Here is a 17,171-nt window from a genome sequence, read left to right as displayed (position 1 = left end):
GGGAAGCATCCTAACAGTTTATGCTGTTTGATAGTTTCTGTGGAGGTCTGTACCTGGACATAAAGAGAAAATTGCCATGGCTGCTGAGTGATTTCTACGAAGGCTTCCACATTCAGTCCATCTCTGCTGTGCTCTTCATCTACTTGGGTTGCATCACCAATGCCATCACCTTCGGAGGCCTCCTTGGTGATGCTACTGACAACTACCAGGTAAGGGGACAGCAAAGAATTTCAGCTCTTTTTCTTTCACTTGTTTGCATGCAGCTCAAACTAGAAGTATTAAAAAGGAGTTTTTACATTCCAAGTTTCAGAATTAAAAACAACCTCAAGATGATTTAAGTTTGAAGGTCCAACTCCAACTATATTTCTATGATGATCTGTTGTAAAAGCGTTCCCAGTTGTCTCTTAATTATGATTATGCCGTTTTTAGACACAATGGAAAAACCTGTGTGGTTTTTTAGGACATACTTTCTGCAGAGCGGCAGAAGTTCATTAGAAATTCACCTCTGAGTTGTGGGTGGAACTGTTGGTCAAATGGTCATCCATTTGCCTACAGCTGTTCACAACCGCTAACCCAACATTACTGGTGCAACAAAACGCCGAGCAATATTGGAGCCACATAGTTGTACAGTTTTGAGCCAGATGCCGACATTCTGTACACTGATCTAGTCGTCTACAAGTAAATGCATCAGAATTAAGCTAAGCACGGTGTTTGAGGCTTGTCATTGTAGGTTCAATGTTACGCCTACAAGTTTTTACCAACTGCATTTTTTTGTCTGCTCCTGATTCACAATGATTTAAATAAATAAATTCCAAGAAGCTCAGCTTTTTTTAAAATATGTCCTTCATCATCAGAAAACCGCCACAAGAACATATTAAAAGCATCTAAAACATTGTTATAAATGGAGTGGGTCTTTAAATGTAATTGGAAAAGTAGCATGCATTCTTAATGCCTCTTTGGAAATTAAAATAAAAATCTTATATCATGAAGTGGATGGGATAGGATAATCTTACTGCGTTTATTGCTTGTTTTCTGTCATTCTTCATTTAGCTTTAGTAAGTAAATTACTGCCTAATCAAATTTACATCAGATGCTAGACTTATATCTTGCTGAAAACTCTTCCTCTTGCTTTTTCTGTGTGTTAACTTCATATTCTCTGACATGAGTATTTGGGCTGTTCTCTAAATTCAGGCACTGCAATAGCCTCATCTTTCTGCCATTTTTAGATAATGTGCTGGTGCTCCTACTCAGATCTGACTGGGCAACAGTGCCCCCTGGGAAAACTCTCAGTACAGCTCACCTCTTTGGCAGATAGACTTTCTGTAACATTGTTCATAAGTGTTTGATCCGATGTTTATGACAAATCTGCACAATTCTTGATAGTCTACTGATCAAAACAGAATCTCATGATCTCTGTTTTATGAGATTGTAATAAAATAGGCATCCCTTGATTATAAAATGCTTTGGTTGGGCTAAAACAATTAATTTAAGTGCGGTAAAAGGATTTTAGCTTTGTCTACAGACACACAACAATAAATAAAGGCATGAAAATGCTGAAACGCATTGTTTGTTCACCATTGACTAGTGAACACAAAGTTGGTCCAATCCCCAAACCTCAAATCCAATCTTCAAGAATTAGGACTTCCAGTCCTAATCCCCTCTCTGGTCAACCGTGCTGCCCATTTTTTGTGGAGTGTCCCTCCGATTTAAGCCAGCTGTTTGTGTGTAGCCTGTGTTTCAGCTGTAGCAGATGGGTGTTATTTTTCTCCTCCGCGTTTTCTCTCAGTAGCGGCTCAAATTCACTTTATCTTAGATTGGCATCGGCAAACCAATCATTCTCCACATCCGTATCAGATTCTGGACGCGCCTGACTTGTATTGTGAAATCTCCAGATGGCACTTTATATCTTCTACCTGATCCACAGCTCAGGTTTTTGGCTTTTTTAAAATCGCCTTATTCTAAGTTCACACTTGGAGTGTGTCGCGCAATCAAAAAACATGTTGAACTCGTATGGTGTTCACACTGGACCCTCGCTAAGTGATTATAGCGCACGTACCTACGTTTCGAAGAGGGTTGGTGCGAAATATAGAAGCGGTAAAAATCTTGTTAGTCTTGCCCCAGGCTTTTTCTTTCACAGCTCTATTCCGATATATTAAAGACTTGGTGTTGTATAATTCCAACTGGTCACAAACTCTAATCAATAGTTCCTCCTTCGTGATCAATTTTCCACCTGTCAGCACTTCTGTGAATTAAAAAGGACGCCACCCATATGCCACTACCAAATCCAAATTGGTCAAAGTTCAACTTGTTTAACTTCTGGTGGCCATGTATTTTGTACGTAGAGCACAAAAACAGACTTAAAAGCGTTCTTAGCAATGCATGAATGTGAGAACTATGAACACGTGTATGTATGCGTGTTTACGTAGACTTCTTTTTGGAAGCGGTGGCTTGAACTGTAGCATCAGTGGAGGGAAAAAATGGAACGATTCCTAAAATACACATTTTCCACATGTCAATAAGCATTTAAGCACAGGTGTACTAATTAAACTTGTCATATGTACAGAAAATTTGTTGATTTAAATTATTGGAATTATTTGTTAAATGAATAATTTTGCCTCTGAATATTTTCAACTCTGTTTCCTCTTGGTTTGGCGAGTCACCAGTAAAGGATGTCTGTCTGCCGCACTCCCTCTTCCAATAGGGTGTGATGGAGAGCTTCCTCGGAACAGCCTTGGCTGGTACCGTCTTCTGCCTCTTTGGTGGTCAGCCCCTCATCATCCTTAGCTCCACTGGACCCATCCTCATCTTTGAAAAGCTCCTGTTTGAATTCAGCAAGTGAGTTTCTGAATCTGTCCTTTGGTTTCTACTGTAAATCATCAGTACAGTGGATTCTTGACCACTGATAATTACCGTTCTTCTGATAATTACAAGGCGTCAGTGATCTAAAATCCAAAGACTCAGTCTTACAGTGTGGGCATCTTGTCAATTAGGGAAGGAACGTTTAAAATATTTTAAATTGTCCAATCATTTTACTGAGTCTGCATTCCTCCTGCTGTTGCTTTCAAATCCAGGTCTTTAGGACAGATAGTTTCTTTGTTTATGTGTACAGCGCCACCATGAGGCAGCACTAAGTATAAATGCTAAACAGGAAAATATGCATTAAATTCTTATCTGGAGCAGATGTGTTACTGTTTGGCACAAAAACAGAAGATGATATTTTTCCAATACATTATTAAATGTTTTTTTATTTGAAAAAGAACATGTTGAGTCAAACGTTTACAGAAAATTTCCCCAAAGTGGAATTATTCAAAAGAAGCTCAAGTTAGTTTCTTGACTGATTGCTGATTGGGTAAAAATTCTTCAAAATGTATTTACCAGGCACGGTACTATATTTGATCAAAAAAAAAAAGGCTGCTAAACTACACGCGTATCATGAAATACAAATCATTATTTTTCTAAAAGTGAACTTCTAGAGCAAAAGTGTTCATTTTTTTCTGAAGGGAGACATTTTCACAAGTAGTAACATAGCAATTGTAACATTGCAAATATGACAAACGCAAAAAGAACAGAAAATGAAGTTGATTCCAGACAGCGGGAAGATCTCTACCATCATGAGTGACAGTGGCTCAGGCGGTTGAGCGGGTCGTCCAATGATCGAAGGGTTGGCAGTTCAATCCCCGCTCCCACCAGCCAAATGTTGTTGTCTCCTTGGGCAGGACACTTCACCCGTGGCCTCACTGTGGCCTCCACTGGTGTGTGCATGTGTATGAATGATCCTGGTGATGGTCAGAGAGGCCTTAGGCGCGAAATGGCAGCCACGCCTCTGTCAGTCTGCCCCAGGGCAGCTGTGGCTACATCAGTAGCTTACCATCACCAAGTATGAATGAGGAGTGAATGAATAATGGACACAATGTAAGCACTTTGAGTGTCTGGAAAAGCGCAAAAAAATCCAATCCATTATTATTATTATCATTTATCGTTCAATATTTACAATCTGCTAATAGCTGCTATGCTTTATGGGTGTCAAAAACCCCTATTGTTTGTCTACATGGCAACATTTTTTCAAAATTTTATTTTTACATTTTTGGTCTTTGTTAAAAAATGTTGCATCTGCTGTTTGATTGCTGTCAGACAGAAAGTTAAAACAAATGTAACCTGGTATGCCATCACTCTAACCAGAAACATAAACATTCTGAGCATCCATTGGGGTTTTAAGTGATTTATATCCCAAAAAGGATAACAGGATACAATCTAGTCAACTTTTTTTAGTTGCATAAAATAGAATAGAATTTATTACTATAGACTTGAGGTCAATGTACCAAAAAAATAGGACTATGTTGTTTTTGACATGAATAAAAATGCAGTAAAACACAACCATGGAAGTCAATGTTAGGGACCGGTAACCAAGAGGGCTGTGTCTGATGTTGATGAGTGTTAGAAGGATTTCATTATCCAAAGCATTAAAATATAATATAAAACCATAAAAAGAGGCTTTTTAAGATATTTCTTATTGATTTTGTTGAAGGTAAAATCCAGGGGGAGGTTCAGTTTTGCAATATTTTGATTAGATACTATATCAGACCACAATTTTTTTTCAGGCAGTTCCTTAAAGCCCCGTTTTTGCTTAAGTTCCGATGTGGAAACGACAAAATTGTAATGCTCAGGAAGCATCACAGCAAACTTGTTGAAAATAAAGTAGAGTAGAGTAGCAGAGTGCCCATCTCCAGTGCTTAAAAACAGCTCCTGGAAACAATGAGGTAAAAGAAAAGCTGGAAAAATGCTTTGTTTTGCAAAATGACTCTTATTTTGATCAAAGCAAACTGAAAACACAATTTAATTTATTAACGTTACTCACCTTGTCTATTTATTGTTAGGACAGAACTCAGGGCTGAACGCAGATGTAGAGTTTAGAGCTTGTATTCTCAGGTGAAGGCTTTTGCTGTGGCAGATAAGACCAAACGCACTGGCACAGAATAAAGGGAGACACAGACTATTTAAGACACGAGGGAGGGAATCACAGAGGAAAACAAACAGGGAGGATTAGACAGTCACATCTGTAGGGAAACAGAACAGGGTATGAAGTAACAAGGCGAAAGGAGAGTTAGTGTTTCAAAATAAAACAGGAGGTGCCACACGAAACAATACAGGTGACAGATACTGACCAAAAGTGCGCATCTCAGGACAAAACACAAGACTGACGAGACATGACATTTATTCACATGTTTTTACTTGGGCAACTAATGTGTAGCAGCCATTGTTGCAGTTATTACCACCACATCCAATTTTTTCTCTGAATCTTTAAATGACAAGTATAGCTGGACATTTTTGAGTTTGTTTCATTCACTCTTGTCTTTGACCTTTCTCCTCCAAAGGAACAACGGCATAGATTACATGGAGCTGCGCCTGTGGATCGGCATCCACTCCTGCCTGCAGTGTTTTATCCTTGTGGCTTCAGACGCCAGTTACATCATCAAATACATGACCCGCTTCACAGAGGAGGGCTTCTCCAGCCTCATCTCCTTCATCTTCATTTCTGATGCCATAAAGAAGATGGTGGGGTCTTTCAAATATTACCCCATCAACACTGACTTCAAGCCCGACTATGTCACCACCTTTAAGTGCGAGTGCCTGGCCCCAGACCCGAGTGAGTTCACCCCTTGACTAAGGGAGATGGGGGGTTGCTGCTGCTGACTTTGCAGGCAGATCTTGGAAGCAGATAAATAGTGGGTAGATTTTGGTTGTCTGCAGGTGAAAAATTGGCAAACCTGTAAGAGGTATGCAGGTTCACACCAAGTATCACGGTCATAGACCGCTCGGTGGGTGGTTTGTTCATGTATATTTATTTTCTACGGTCATATTGTGGAGGAAAAGTATAGCTTGTGTGGCCACGGGCACTTGTGAATCAGGAATTTGTCAGATAGGGGCCAGTACTCACACCTTACCCCTGATTAGTGTGTATCCTTGGGGCACAGTACAACAACATCCCCCGAATGTCATAAGTGCGTGTAACTTACATTATTCTTACTAATACATCACTAATACACACCATGAACGCAATGATACGCTCCGTTTTCATGACGTCCCTTGAGGTGGCCTTGTAAGACACACCTGTGCTCCCCTTAAGATGCAGGTGAACCTGTTAACGATTCTCCACCCAAAGACCTGCAGCACCCATACGGATACATATGACATAAACTAATGTCCAGTTTACTCAGTGCAATTGTGCAATTACTGCAAATGAATAGATTGTGATGCAGTGGCTCCACTGCTGCCAAAACCAAAAACGTATTCTTAAATGTATGTAACTAAGAATGTAATCCAAATGTTTGGAAGTCTTTGGGGATCTGGTGGAAAAATCTGATTTCTTATGAATTTTTGTACAAAGCTTTGGCTCACTGATTATTATCATTGTTAATAGTAGTTTTAGGAACATGTCTGTGAAGAACAAATCACATACAAATCAGCTAATAAATTAGTTTATTTTATTTCTTTATTTTATTTAGAAATGACAGCCAAAGTTACCAAGTGCAGTAAAGTAAGTTTATATTTGAAGGTGTATTTCTGTTCAATGGGTGCATTAACATCTTCCTCCTCAAAGAATAGAATTAACTGAAAGACTTCTTTTTTTCACCCATTTTCTTCACATGAGCACAATTGTACAGTACATGTGAATGTTTTTTTATTTTACTGTGCTACAGTGTATTGTATCAGGAGGTTTCAGGTAACAAGATAGATTCTTTAAATTTTTAACAACTACTCAAAGATTTTATTTTATTCCTCTTCCTTTGTCAAGTATGAGTAAAGTGCAGTAGCTAGCCAGTCGTCAAAATGTTCAATTTTCCTTTCTGGATGTTTTGGATTTAACATATTTTTTGTTTGCTTTTGGCAATTTAAGTGACTCTTGTAGGCTTTGATTTCTGCAACTGATTTGTCTCTTGTTCGTTTTTTACCATGCACTAACAATTTGGCTGCTGCTCCTCTTGCAAGTGAGTATCTGTGTTTGTCTGCATGGTTTTCTTTGCTGTGTCCTGCAGCTGAGTTTGTAGTATGTTCTACATTTTTGCTTCTTTCCCTTTTGTTTCCCCTCTTGTTGCTTTTTTATTGTCATTAACCGTGCGTGTGTCTATCTCTCCTTCATTTACTAACAGTGACTGCAATGATCTTCAATGGTTTAATTCCAATGCCAGATAACAGCTCTAGTGTCTCTGGGGTAAGTGGCTTTTTTATTTTTAAGTTATTTTATTTTATTTACTTTTTTCTTGTATTTCAAGCTAGATGCTGCCATTTTTACTACAAAATCCAGGATCATTTCAACCCAGATTTCATTGTTAAGAAAATGAATGTTTTGTCAACAAAAACACATTTGGGACACAAAAATGTGGATTGGTCCCTCATTTTCTCCTTGCTGTGCTTCTCACCTCCTTTCCTGCAGTTCTCCAACTCTCCTCCAGGGTGCACACTTGCACATTTGTGCCAATAACTTTTAATCTGACTGTCTTTGACTAAACACTTCACTGTTACTTTCGTTTTTTTACCGACCGTCTCTTCGCCATTGCCTCCACCATCCCAGTTGAATGTGACAGCTCTGGACTGGAGCCAGCTGAGCAAAAAGGAGTGCTTGAAGTACGGAGGCTCTCTGGTTGGAAACTCCTGCAAGTATGTCCCTGACCTGGCCCTCGTGTCCTTCATCCTTTTCTTTGGCACATACTCTATGACGGTCTCCTTGAAGAAGTTCAAGTTCAGCCGTTATTTTCCTACCAAGGTGAACAAATTTAAATGTCTTTTTACATAAAAATTAAAAAATTCAAGATTTTTCTTGTAAATAAAGCTGAAGAATAGTTTATACAATTGTATTGGGTGTTTCATTCTCATGTGGACTGTGTTTCTGTGTGTCTGCAGCTGAGGAAGCTTATCAGCGACTTCTCAATCTTCATGTCCATCATGACATTTGTTGGACTTGACATGCTGTTGGGGCTTAAAACCCCTAAGTTAATCGTTCCAACAGAATTTAAGGTAAAGACTTACTACCTGACTTTGATGCTAAAAAGACTAAAACCCAACGAGAGCTGCAAAGTCCCTCGTCATCATTTTGAAAAACACAACTTGTGGCCATTAAGCCTTTTATCTAAAATAACTCAAATGTAATAGAGTTACATTTTTCTATAGATATAACAATTTTAATTTACTTTATACAGCAGCACACACAAGTTCCTATTAAAATAAAATACATCCTTTAAAAAATAACCCATTATTTTTTTGAAGCATTCGAATTTTAAAGCCAAAGAACCACAATGGAAGGATAAAAGAGCTTTACGTGGCTCTGGAAACTCAGGTTGCGGACTGCTACGACTGTAAAATTGTTAAACCTAAAGTTACAGTTACTTTTTAATTCAAATACTGCAGCCTTCTCCACACGCCTGCAAAACAAAGATGTTTTCAGAGTTTATAAAAGATTAGCAGCTTATGGCTGCAGCGTGGCATTGGTGCTAACAAGCTTCTTTTCAAATATTTAAGTGAACTAACAAATATTTTTAAAGACTTGTATAAAAAAGCCTATTAAAAATTCTTCATAGTGAATACATTATTTAGGTATTCCTCCTTTATTGAAAGTTTATATATGGCACCATGTCTACTGGACATTGCTAGATCTCTTTAAAGTAATTGTGCCAAGTACTAATTTAATTAGAAATGTCTGTAAATGAATAATCACTAATTTACGTAGATAGTTATTCTGATATTCTCACTGTTTGCAACTCATATTGGGTATTTTTAAAAAGAGTGAACCTTTTCAAAAATTTGAACGACCATCTATCTTCTGCTAGCCTACACGCCCGGGTCGTGGCTGGCTGGTGATGCCATTTGGGAAGAATCCATGGTGGGTGTATGTGGCCAGCTTTGTCCCAGCTCTCCTCGTGACTATCCTCATCTTCATGGACCAGCAGATCAGTGCTGTCATTGTTAACCGCAAAGAGAACAAACTTAAGGTAGGCAGGACACGCAGGCTTATACCACCTTTTATCCATCCATTCCTAGACTGTACTCAGTCTGTCCTGATGAGGTCACAGACCTGCAGGAGCACTTTTTGAAGTTTCTGTAGATGAAAAAAGCTTACATTCTTGACAGTTGTTTTCAATCTAAAAAAACACACACTTGTAAAAGATTTAGTAAGTACTATTATATATGACGTTTTTGTGAGTAGAGGCTTTTAAAGTTGGGTGCTGTTTGAAAAAAATGCATCAGACACATGTCATTTTAATTGCAGAAAGGCTGTGGCTACCATCTGGATTTGTTCTGGGTGGGTGTCCTCATGGCCGCATGTTCTTTCTTGGGCCTTCCCTGGTATGTAGCTGCAACTGTCATCTCCATTGCACACATCGACTCTCTGAAAATGGAAAGTGAGTCCAGCGCTCCAGGAGAACAGCCACAGTTTCTCGGGGTCAGGTAAAATGGAATACTTCAATTGTTACGCATCAGATATTTACACTTTGTCAATGATTTAGAGTCAAAAAACACAAGCCATTCTGGTCTGTATTTTGTAAATACTTTGTTACATCAAATGCAGGGAGCAGAGAGTGACAGGGATTCTGGTGTTTGTTCTCACTGGAGTTTCCATCTTCCTTGCTCCAGTTTTAAAGGTTTGTACACTTTGGATAAAGTCTTGTAATGTTGGCTTCTGTGTTTTTAGTTGATTGCTTATAGTACATTTTTGCTTTGTCTTGTGTTATAAGTACTTAGTACAGTTGTCATTGCTGTTATCATTAAGATCTTACTGAATAAATCAATACTTTTAAATGAGCAATCAGCACAAAAAAATCTGCAGAGGAGAATTATTGATCGTTTTTATAGTTTCTCTTTAGCCCTTAAAAAAATCATTTAAGATTGTAGGTTTGTATTTGGCTGCAGTTTGTTATTTATGTTGCTACTTGTACAATTTATATACTCTATAAAAGGTCGATTTTTTTTTTTCCAGACCCGTGTTAGATGTACTGTATCTCAGTTGTGTTGTGTCATCTCCCATGTTTCTTGAAGACACAAAAATGCAAATCACACTCGTCATTCAATTGATTCCATCATAATTGTGTATTACGTGTTGTTAATTCCTTTACTACACGTACCTCATTCTGTCTGACTTTACTGTAGTTCGAGGTGGCTGTAGGGCGTCAAACATGACTGCGGATATTTCTAAAGAACTGTTGAGAAAATTATATAGACATATGCTTGAAGACCCAATGAAAATTGTGCTTTTTGGTGTTTTTAAAATGTTCTTGTAGCATTTTTCTCATGATGTACCTCTTTTACAAAAGAAACAGGTGACCTGCTTTATTACTGTAACAGTAGAGGAAAAAATACATATTTTCTTTTCTTTATTAGCATTTCCCAAATGAGGTAAAGGAAAAAACAATCAAAGACAGGAGAAATTCCTTTATTTGGTTTAGTCACTGGATGGTAGGCGATTTGGAAGCTGCAGGTCACCAGTTAAAAAAAATAATGAAGGAAATCAGAGATGGCTTGGTGATACTTTTATTGGCTTTAAAGACTATGAATAAGATCTTTTTCTGTTAACATACATAAAATGTGCTATGTACCAAATAACAACATTTAATGCAATTTAAATAGGTAACTAATAAATATTTAATAAATAAATACTTACAGTGATTTGTTTTACATGTGCAATATCTTTCTAATGAGCATCTTAAAATCCTGTTGGTCACAGTTCATTCCCATGCCTGTGCTGTACGGGGTCTTTCTCTACATGGGTGTGGCCTCCCTCAGTGGAATCCAGGTACAGTATCTCTATTGGTGGGTTTGACTTTTTGAAAAATAGGAATTTAGAAATTGATCATCTACTTACATTTCTGGGAAGCAACATATTTAAAGCAAATGTAGAAGGGATCTGGGCATCTGGTCTGTACACGCCAGATAAACAAAGGCGAGACGTAAAAAATGAAAGATTTGCTCATTTTACCCTAATTTTCTTCAACTGAAAACAGAGTGGAAAAAACAGAATTGGAGTTTTAAGAGTGGTCCAACCCTATAAACTCCAATTCCACTTTTTTTTGTACGTTTCCGTATACAATAACTGAGTTTCTTTGTGTTTTAACACCATCTTGGTAAACAGAGCTGGTGCATAAAATCAGTTTTTATCAGAATTATTCTGAAATATTTAAATGTATTCTCTTCTCACCTTTTGATACCTCTGCAGTTTTGGGACAGGATCAAGCTGTTCATGATGCCATCCAAGCACCAGCCTGACTTTTCCTTTCTCAGGCATGTTCCTCTGAGGAGGGTACACCTGTTCACTCTGATTCAGATTATGTGTCTTGCTGTACTCTGGGTCCTCAAATCCACCTTTTTGGCCATCATTTTTCCTGTCATGGTATGTGCAAAATGTTGCCTATATGTATGTTTCTGAATGAAAAGTAGAAGGCTGGGCCTCATTGTCACGTCACGGTTTAAAGATACAATTTGTTTGACTTCATCCCATTTGAAAAAACTACAAGTAAAGTGCAGCATTTGTTCTTATGGTAAAAATCATGCAGTAGATTTGGTTTTGATAATCACTAAAGGGGAACATTACAGGACGGTATGAGGCTGACCCTGCGCCCAGCCCAGATTTGAAAAATAAAAAAGGGGGGGAGGGGCTAGGAGAGGCAGGCTGAGCAGGGGAGGTGTGATCTTGATCTCTGATTTACAGTGACAGTGATGTTAGCTCATTGACAGTAAAATAAGAACTGGACTAAACAACCCGTCCCCCCTCACATTCCAAACGGAATGTACCAGCTGGTCCCAAAAAGCCGAAATCCCCTAGACTTCTATATAGAAATAAGCAGCTATTACTCAGTCATTATGTTTGTCACAATAACCATTCTTGCTCTACTACCTTTTTCTTAACATGTTTTTGCTAATCCCATTTTTTTCATGATATTTTTTTCTGTAGCGCAAGTTATTCAAGTTATAAACTGATCCATTAGCTGCTTAGTGAATGTGAATGGGTGTGTGAATGTGGCCCTGCGACAGACTGGCGGACTGTCAAGGGTGTCTGCTGCCTTCGTCCACAAGTGGCCGGGATGGGCTCCGGCAGCCCCGTGACCCCGAAAGGGATTTAACAGCAGAAGATGAATGAATGAACAAACGGATGAATGTCAGAAGATTTAGACAGTGAAGTGATTGGAAGGTTTATGGGAATTTTTTTCACAGCAGCTCCTTTTACACTTCAAACACTTTTTTGCTCCAATGAAAAATTGTAGCAAAATATTTAGCTTAGAAGACAGCAAAATCCTGGTTTTTAAAAAGGCCCCTTATTTGTCTGTCTCTCCGGACAGATCCTGGGTCTGATGGTGATCCGAAAGATGATGGATTGGGTTTTCTCCCAGCATGACTTGGCCTGGCTGGATGACCTCCTCCCAGAGAAAGAAAAGAAGAAGAAGGATGAGGACAAGAAGAAGGGTAAAGAGAAGGACAAGGATAAAGATAAGGAGAAGAAAAAGCCCAAAGCAGAATACAGTGATGAAGAGGTGTGAAACTCTTGCCCTGTTTTACTTGCCCCATGCAGAGATGAAACATCATTAAAGGAGTGTCTGATCTTTGTGTGTTCTGCATCTGTGTGTGTGTGTGTGTTTGCTCACAGGAGAAGTACCACTCCTACCCCAACCACTCCCCCAGCTCAGACTCTGACATGGATCGCAGGTACTGTGTTCTCAAACTACACATACCCTACAAAGACCTTGTCTACCCAGATGTAGTGGAGTCTCAGTGGGGAGCGTACTGTCAACACGCTGCTGCTCGCAGTGTATTCTAAGTCTAAATGTCATTTCACCAAGTTTAAGAGTCAGCTCACAAAAGGTTGAGAGAATTTTAGGTCTTGTGCTACATGAACACAGACATAGAATAGTTTTGATGTATAAGTCGTGAGGTGCATATGTGTACGTGCAATGTCGAGAACTGCGAATAGCAAAAACTTTAAGCTACCTATAGTTTTTCCATTTTGTTGTACTCTGAGTAACCTACCAGTATATCAATGAATTACATGTACCTTTACTTTTTTTTATTTTTGCTCAAATTTAAAAGAAACCTCAATAATTCCAATTGTAAAACAGGACTAGATTTATTCTTTTTTGATTGCATGATTTGTACTTGCTGCGTCTTGTTGGCATAGATTCCATCTTGATTGGCGTCAGTTAGCTTTTTTTTTTTGCTGATCCAGATCATCTTTGATAAGCATCTTTTAACGTGCAGGAACACATGTTCACATCACTTTTTGTCTGTCCATTGTGTGATTGTTGCCTCTTTGTGTGGACAATGAGGAGCTCTTGATGTTACATAAACTTTAAGGCTTTTGTCCACCATGTTAAGACTTTGAACACGTACCAAACCACGAGTTAGAAAAGTTTCATGTTCACTAACAATTTAGCCTGGTTGCTCCAAACATTGTCATCTTTATACATAATAATATCAATAATATTAATACGCTTTATTTAATTAAGCGCCTTTCCAGACACTCAAGGTCGATGTATTATAGAAATAGGGTAAAAGCAAAAAAAAAATTTAAAATCAGTTACAACATCACTGAAATACATAAAAGACAGAGTGGATAGTGTAATTAAGAGAGAGGTTTTGTAAAAAGATGGCTTTTCAGTTCTGTTGTAAAGTTTTTGAGCGAGTCTGTGTTCCGGGTGTCAAAGGGGAGAGAGATCCAAAGCTGTAGGAGAGAGCGACAGAATGCTCTGCGTGTGGTGACATGGGGAGTGGCAGGGACAGCCAGCTGGGGGGCAGATGCCTTCATCAGAGTATTTTGTATTTCTAATGAAAGAGCAAAATCACTAAGCATCTTCAAATAGGTTTTCTTTTAATGCTTCTTAACCTCAGTCCAGCTATCTGGACCAAACCCATATCATGATACTGCCCCCACAAACTGTATAGCTTGCACAATGGGTCATTTTTGTTGAAAGAACCAAAGGAACTTTCTCCAACATTGGGAATAGATTTTTATGCCCCTGAAAAACAGCTAAAGCCGTAATCCACCAAAATATCTTATTCAGTTTGTAATGTTTGTGGCAACGCTCATCATTTTGCAAAAAACAAAATTATTTATTGCCAACAGAAAGAAAACCCCAATCCTCACCCTACCATTTCAACGGATGCCCATTTTACTGTTTGTTTACTTTAGTTAAATTCAAATTCAACTTTATTAAGAGATAACTTTAAAAAGTTCCCAACAGGTTCTATAAACACAAACAGAGAAAGACCGTCCATTAAACCAAATTAAACTATGAGGAAATGTAAATCTACTTAAAAAAACGTTTTTCAGTTTCTTCTTAAAAACCTCCTCCGTGCATGAAGGCCTCACATCCTCAGCAGGCTGTTCCACAGGCGAGGCCCACACTGCTGGAAAGTGGCCTTGCTGTGGATTTTAGTTCTGACCTTTGGAACCAACAGAAGACCTGCACCTCTGGACCTGAGGGCTCTAAGAGGATCATAAAATAAAACTGATTCATATTTCGGCCGGTAGTTTAGATTTTAAGATTCATTTTATTGAAAAAATTGCCCAACCTTGACTTGTGCTCCCTTTGTGGAGGGTTTTAATGGAACACAATAAAAAATTAAATACAAAAAAAAAAGGCCAATCGTGCAAAATCATGTTTTAAGTGCTTTGAGTTTACACTCAACAGCACAGATAAAGCAAAAATAATTTCATATTTAGTAATTCAGATAAGCTGGCTCATACTTTGCATACTTTTTTATATACTTTTTTCTTGCAGGATACTTTCCTGTTCTCAGAATACACTTTACTAATGTCTTGCCAATTTCTGTATTCTGTATTTATCTTAGGACTTTCAAACAAAAATACACTTATCATGCTGATATTTATCCCTTGTGCTATCCTAGACATTTTAACATTGAGAGTTGGGTCATCTAGACCCACTAGACAGTGCGCTAAACCTTTTTTCTTCAATGATTTGTGAACCTCACTGGTGTCCATGGATTACATGAAGTCTTTCCACCTTTATCCACCTTTGTCACGGTAGGGAGAACACGTCAATGTAAGGGTGGGGTCATCTAAGATAGCACAAGGGTTAAATTCACAGAATAGTTTTTCATTTCAGTTGCAGGTGGATATTTAACACCCTCCTCAGTTAATCTTTGTCATGCTAGGTCTCTATTTCCTTTCCATGCTCTTTAAGGCAATGCAGATGATCCCAGTGTAATTTAGAGTAATCTGTCATCCTGCTGATGCTCTTCTAATGTCAAATGTCTGACAGTTGGAACACCACACTCCTCTTTTCACATGCAGCTTAGCTAAAACATACAAGGATGAAATGGTGTTTTCAGTATCTCTCTTCAGTATTATTTTGTGTTCTGACATTCTGTGTGTAAATCAAGTGGATGAAGAAGGAAATGTGCTGTGTTCTAGCTTGGTGTGTACCCTGCGCATGTGATTCATTGAAGATAGTTACCTTCATAGGCTGTAGTCGTTGTTTTGGTTGTTTCTTTTTCTTCCAAGTGCTGTGTGTGAAATCTGATCTGGCTTTCGGAGTTGTTGTTCACATTTGCTTTAAACACCTGCAATAAAACCAGAGCTTTTTTTTTTCTGAATGTGTCTGCATTGCTTTGAAAGAGGCCTGGTTTGGTATGAAATTTCACTGACTGCTGAGTAAGGTGAATCTGGCTGTAAAGTATCTTAGACATTTGTTAGCTTGATGCCTCTTTATGAGAGCTTTACCCTTAGCTAGACTGCAATTCTCCTAAAATGGACTGAAGTTTTGCTTTTAGCCTATGCTTTGGATAATTTGATCTTATTTACTTTCCTAGTGCAAAATTCTTTAATAATTGAAATCTCGGTAGCCTTGTTGATGTCTTCAGTCCTGACTTTATGTGTGTAACTGGAGCTTGCCCTTCTTCAGCATCACCCTCCACTTGAAGATCTCCTGCCCGTCATCTCCAGCCATGCCTATGAGCCGAGGGATGGCCTGCCCCGTGCCGCAGGTCAAGATCGAGATGGAGTCGGACTACGACTCAGACATGGACCACCGCCGACACCGAGACCTCAGCAGTGAAACCACGCTATGAGCCCAAAAAACACACTACTGAACAATGAGAGCAGCGAGTGCTGACCCACAGGCAGGATAGGGACTCAAACATGTCCAAACTGATGTGGGACTGTTGCTGCCATGGAACCCGGACAACCTATACATCAATGATTCATAAAGAATGTTGAGCTGTGTAAAGTATTTATTTACCCTAAAATAAAAAAGTATTTATTTCATAGAAGATTTGATGTGGAAACTATAACTTTAGTACTGAAACTTAAAGTGATAACTGGATGTTGGAATTGCACCCCAATCAAAAGTGAAGCCCAAGCCCACTGGAAGTTATTCTCCAGAGCCTGTACAGTATCTGTTGTTGTTGTTGAGTAGCTGTGCCTCTGATCCCAACGAGCCAGCTCTCCTTTCTTCTGTCCTTCCTCTGTTTAGTCCAAATCTCCACACATTTCACAGGAACAAAAAGAAACAACCAAAAGCTCTGACGGTTTTCATGTCTCTGTACAGATGAGGTTCATACGGTTTTCACACCTGAGTGTTTTATTTTTTGCACGAGCGAGCGGCTCATGTGAACCCGCACACAGATGCTCAGTATACTGTAAGAAAGACAATAAAAAGATATTTACGCAATAAAGATGTCCTCTCTTTTTTATTCTTCAAGGGAAATTGAAGAAAAAAATACTATTTTCAAAATAAAGTCACAGCATTTTTTAGAGTACAAGTTGCGTTTTTTATGCATAGTTTGGCTAAGAGACAAATTATACTCAGGTGCAGCTTTCAGGCCTATGTGATTGAAAAAAATAATTTGCAACAACCACTAGAGGGCACTAAAGGTGTGTGCACCAGTATTTAATACTGACAGCAACTCAGAAGAAGCACCGCTCAGTCTGACATTGGGCTTGGCGGAATTGTTCCAAAGTGACTCAGAGGATGAAGAAATCAACTAATTTAATGACTTGAAGTAATATAAAGTTTTGCTGACTTGTTGGCATGGTTTTTATCCTGTGGTTACCCTAATAACCCTTGTGCCATCCTAGGCATTGGGTCATCTAGACCCACCCAGGGGTGTCAAACTCCAGGCCTCAAGGGCCAACCTCCTGCTGGTTTTTCAGAAATCCTGCCTCATCTGCT

The 17,171-nt window shown here is 38.7% G+C and overlaps 1 protein-coding gene across 1 annotated transcript in view; it reads left to right on the top strand.

Moving 5' to 3' along the window:
* slc4a5a (solute carrier family 4 member 5a) overlaps positions 1 to 16,674 on the top strand; it is a 39,038-nt gene extending 22,364 nt beyond the window's left edge. Inside the window, exons 13-26 of the mRNA XM_011479568.4 lie at positions 35 to 209; positions 2,702 to 2,835; positions 5,373 to 5,644; positions 7,188 to 7,210; positions 7,571 to 7,762; positions 7,900 to 8,013; positions 8,823 to 8,984; positions 9,263 to 9,441; positions 9,563 to 9,635; positions 10,715 to 10,783; positions 11,204 to 11,377; positions 12,324 to 12,515; positions 12,629 to 12,687; positions 15,903 to 16,674. Of these exons, the coding sequence (XP_011477870.1) occupies positions 35 to 209; positions 2,702 to 2,835; positions 5,373 to 5,644; positions 7,188 to 7,210; positions 7,571 to 7,762; positions 7,900 to 8,013; positions 8,823 to 8,984; positions 9,263 to 9,441; positions 9,563 to 9,635; positions 10,715 to 10,783; positions 11,204 to 11,377; positions 12,324 to 12,515; positions 12,629 to 12,687; positions 15,903 to 16,068 (1,984 nt within the window). The 3' untranslated portion in view covers positions 16,069 to 16,674. The remainder of the gene's footprint in view (positions 1 to 34; positions 210 to 2,701; positions 2,836 to 5,372; positions 5,645 to 7,187; positions 7,211 to 7,570; positions 7,763 to 7,899; positions 8,014 to 8,822; positions 8,985 to 9,262; positions 9,442 to 9,562; positions 9,636 to 10,714; positions 10,784 to 11,203; positions 11,378 to 12,323; positions 12,516 to 12,628; positions 12,688 to 15,902) is intronic.
* The last annotated feature ends 497 nt before the right edge of the window (positions 16,675 to 17,171 follow it).

This window comes from Oryzias latipes, chromosome 9 (genome assembly GCF_053564925.1).
Source record: "Oryzias latipes strain Hd-rR chromosome 9, Olatipes_Hd-rR_3.1".
In the NCBI taxonomy this organism is placed as follows: domain Eukaryota; kingdom Metazoa; phylum Chordata; class Actinopteri; order Beloniformes; family Adrianichthyidae; genus Oryzias; species Oryzias latipes.
The sequence above is the reverse complement of the archived record's forward strand: the minus strand, read 5'-3'. Positions and strand labels throughout refer to the sequence as shown.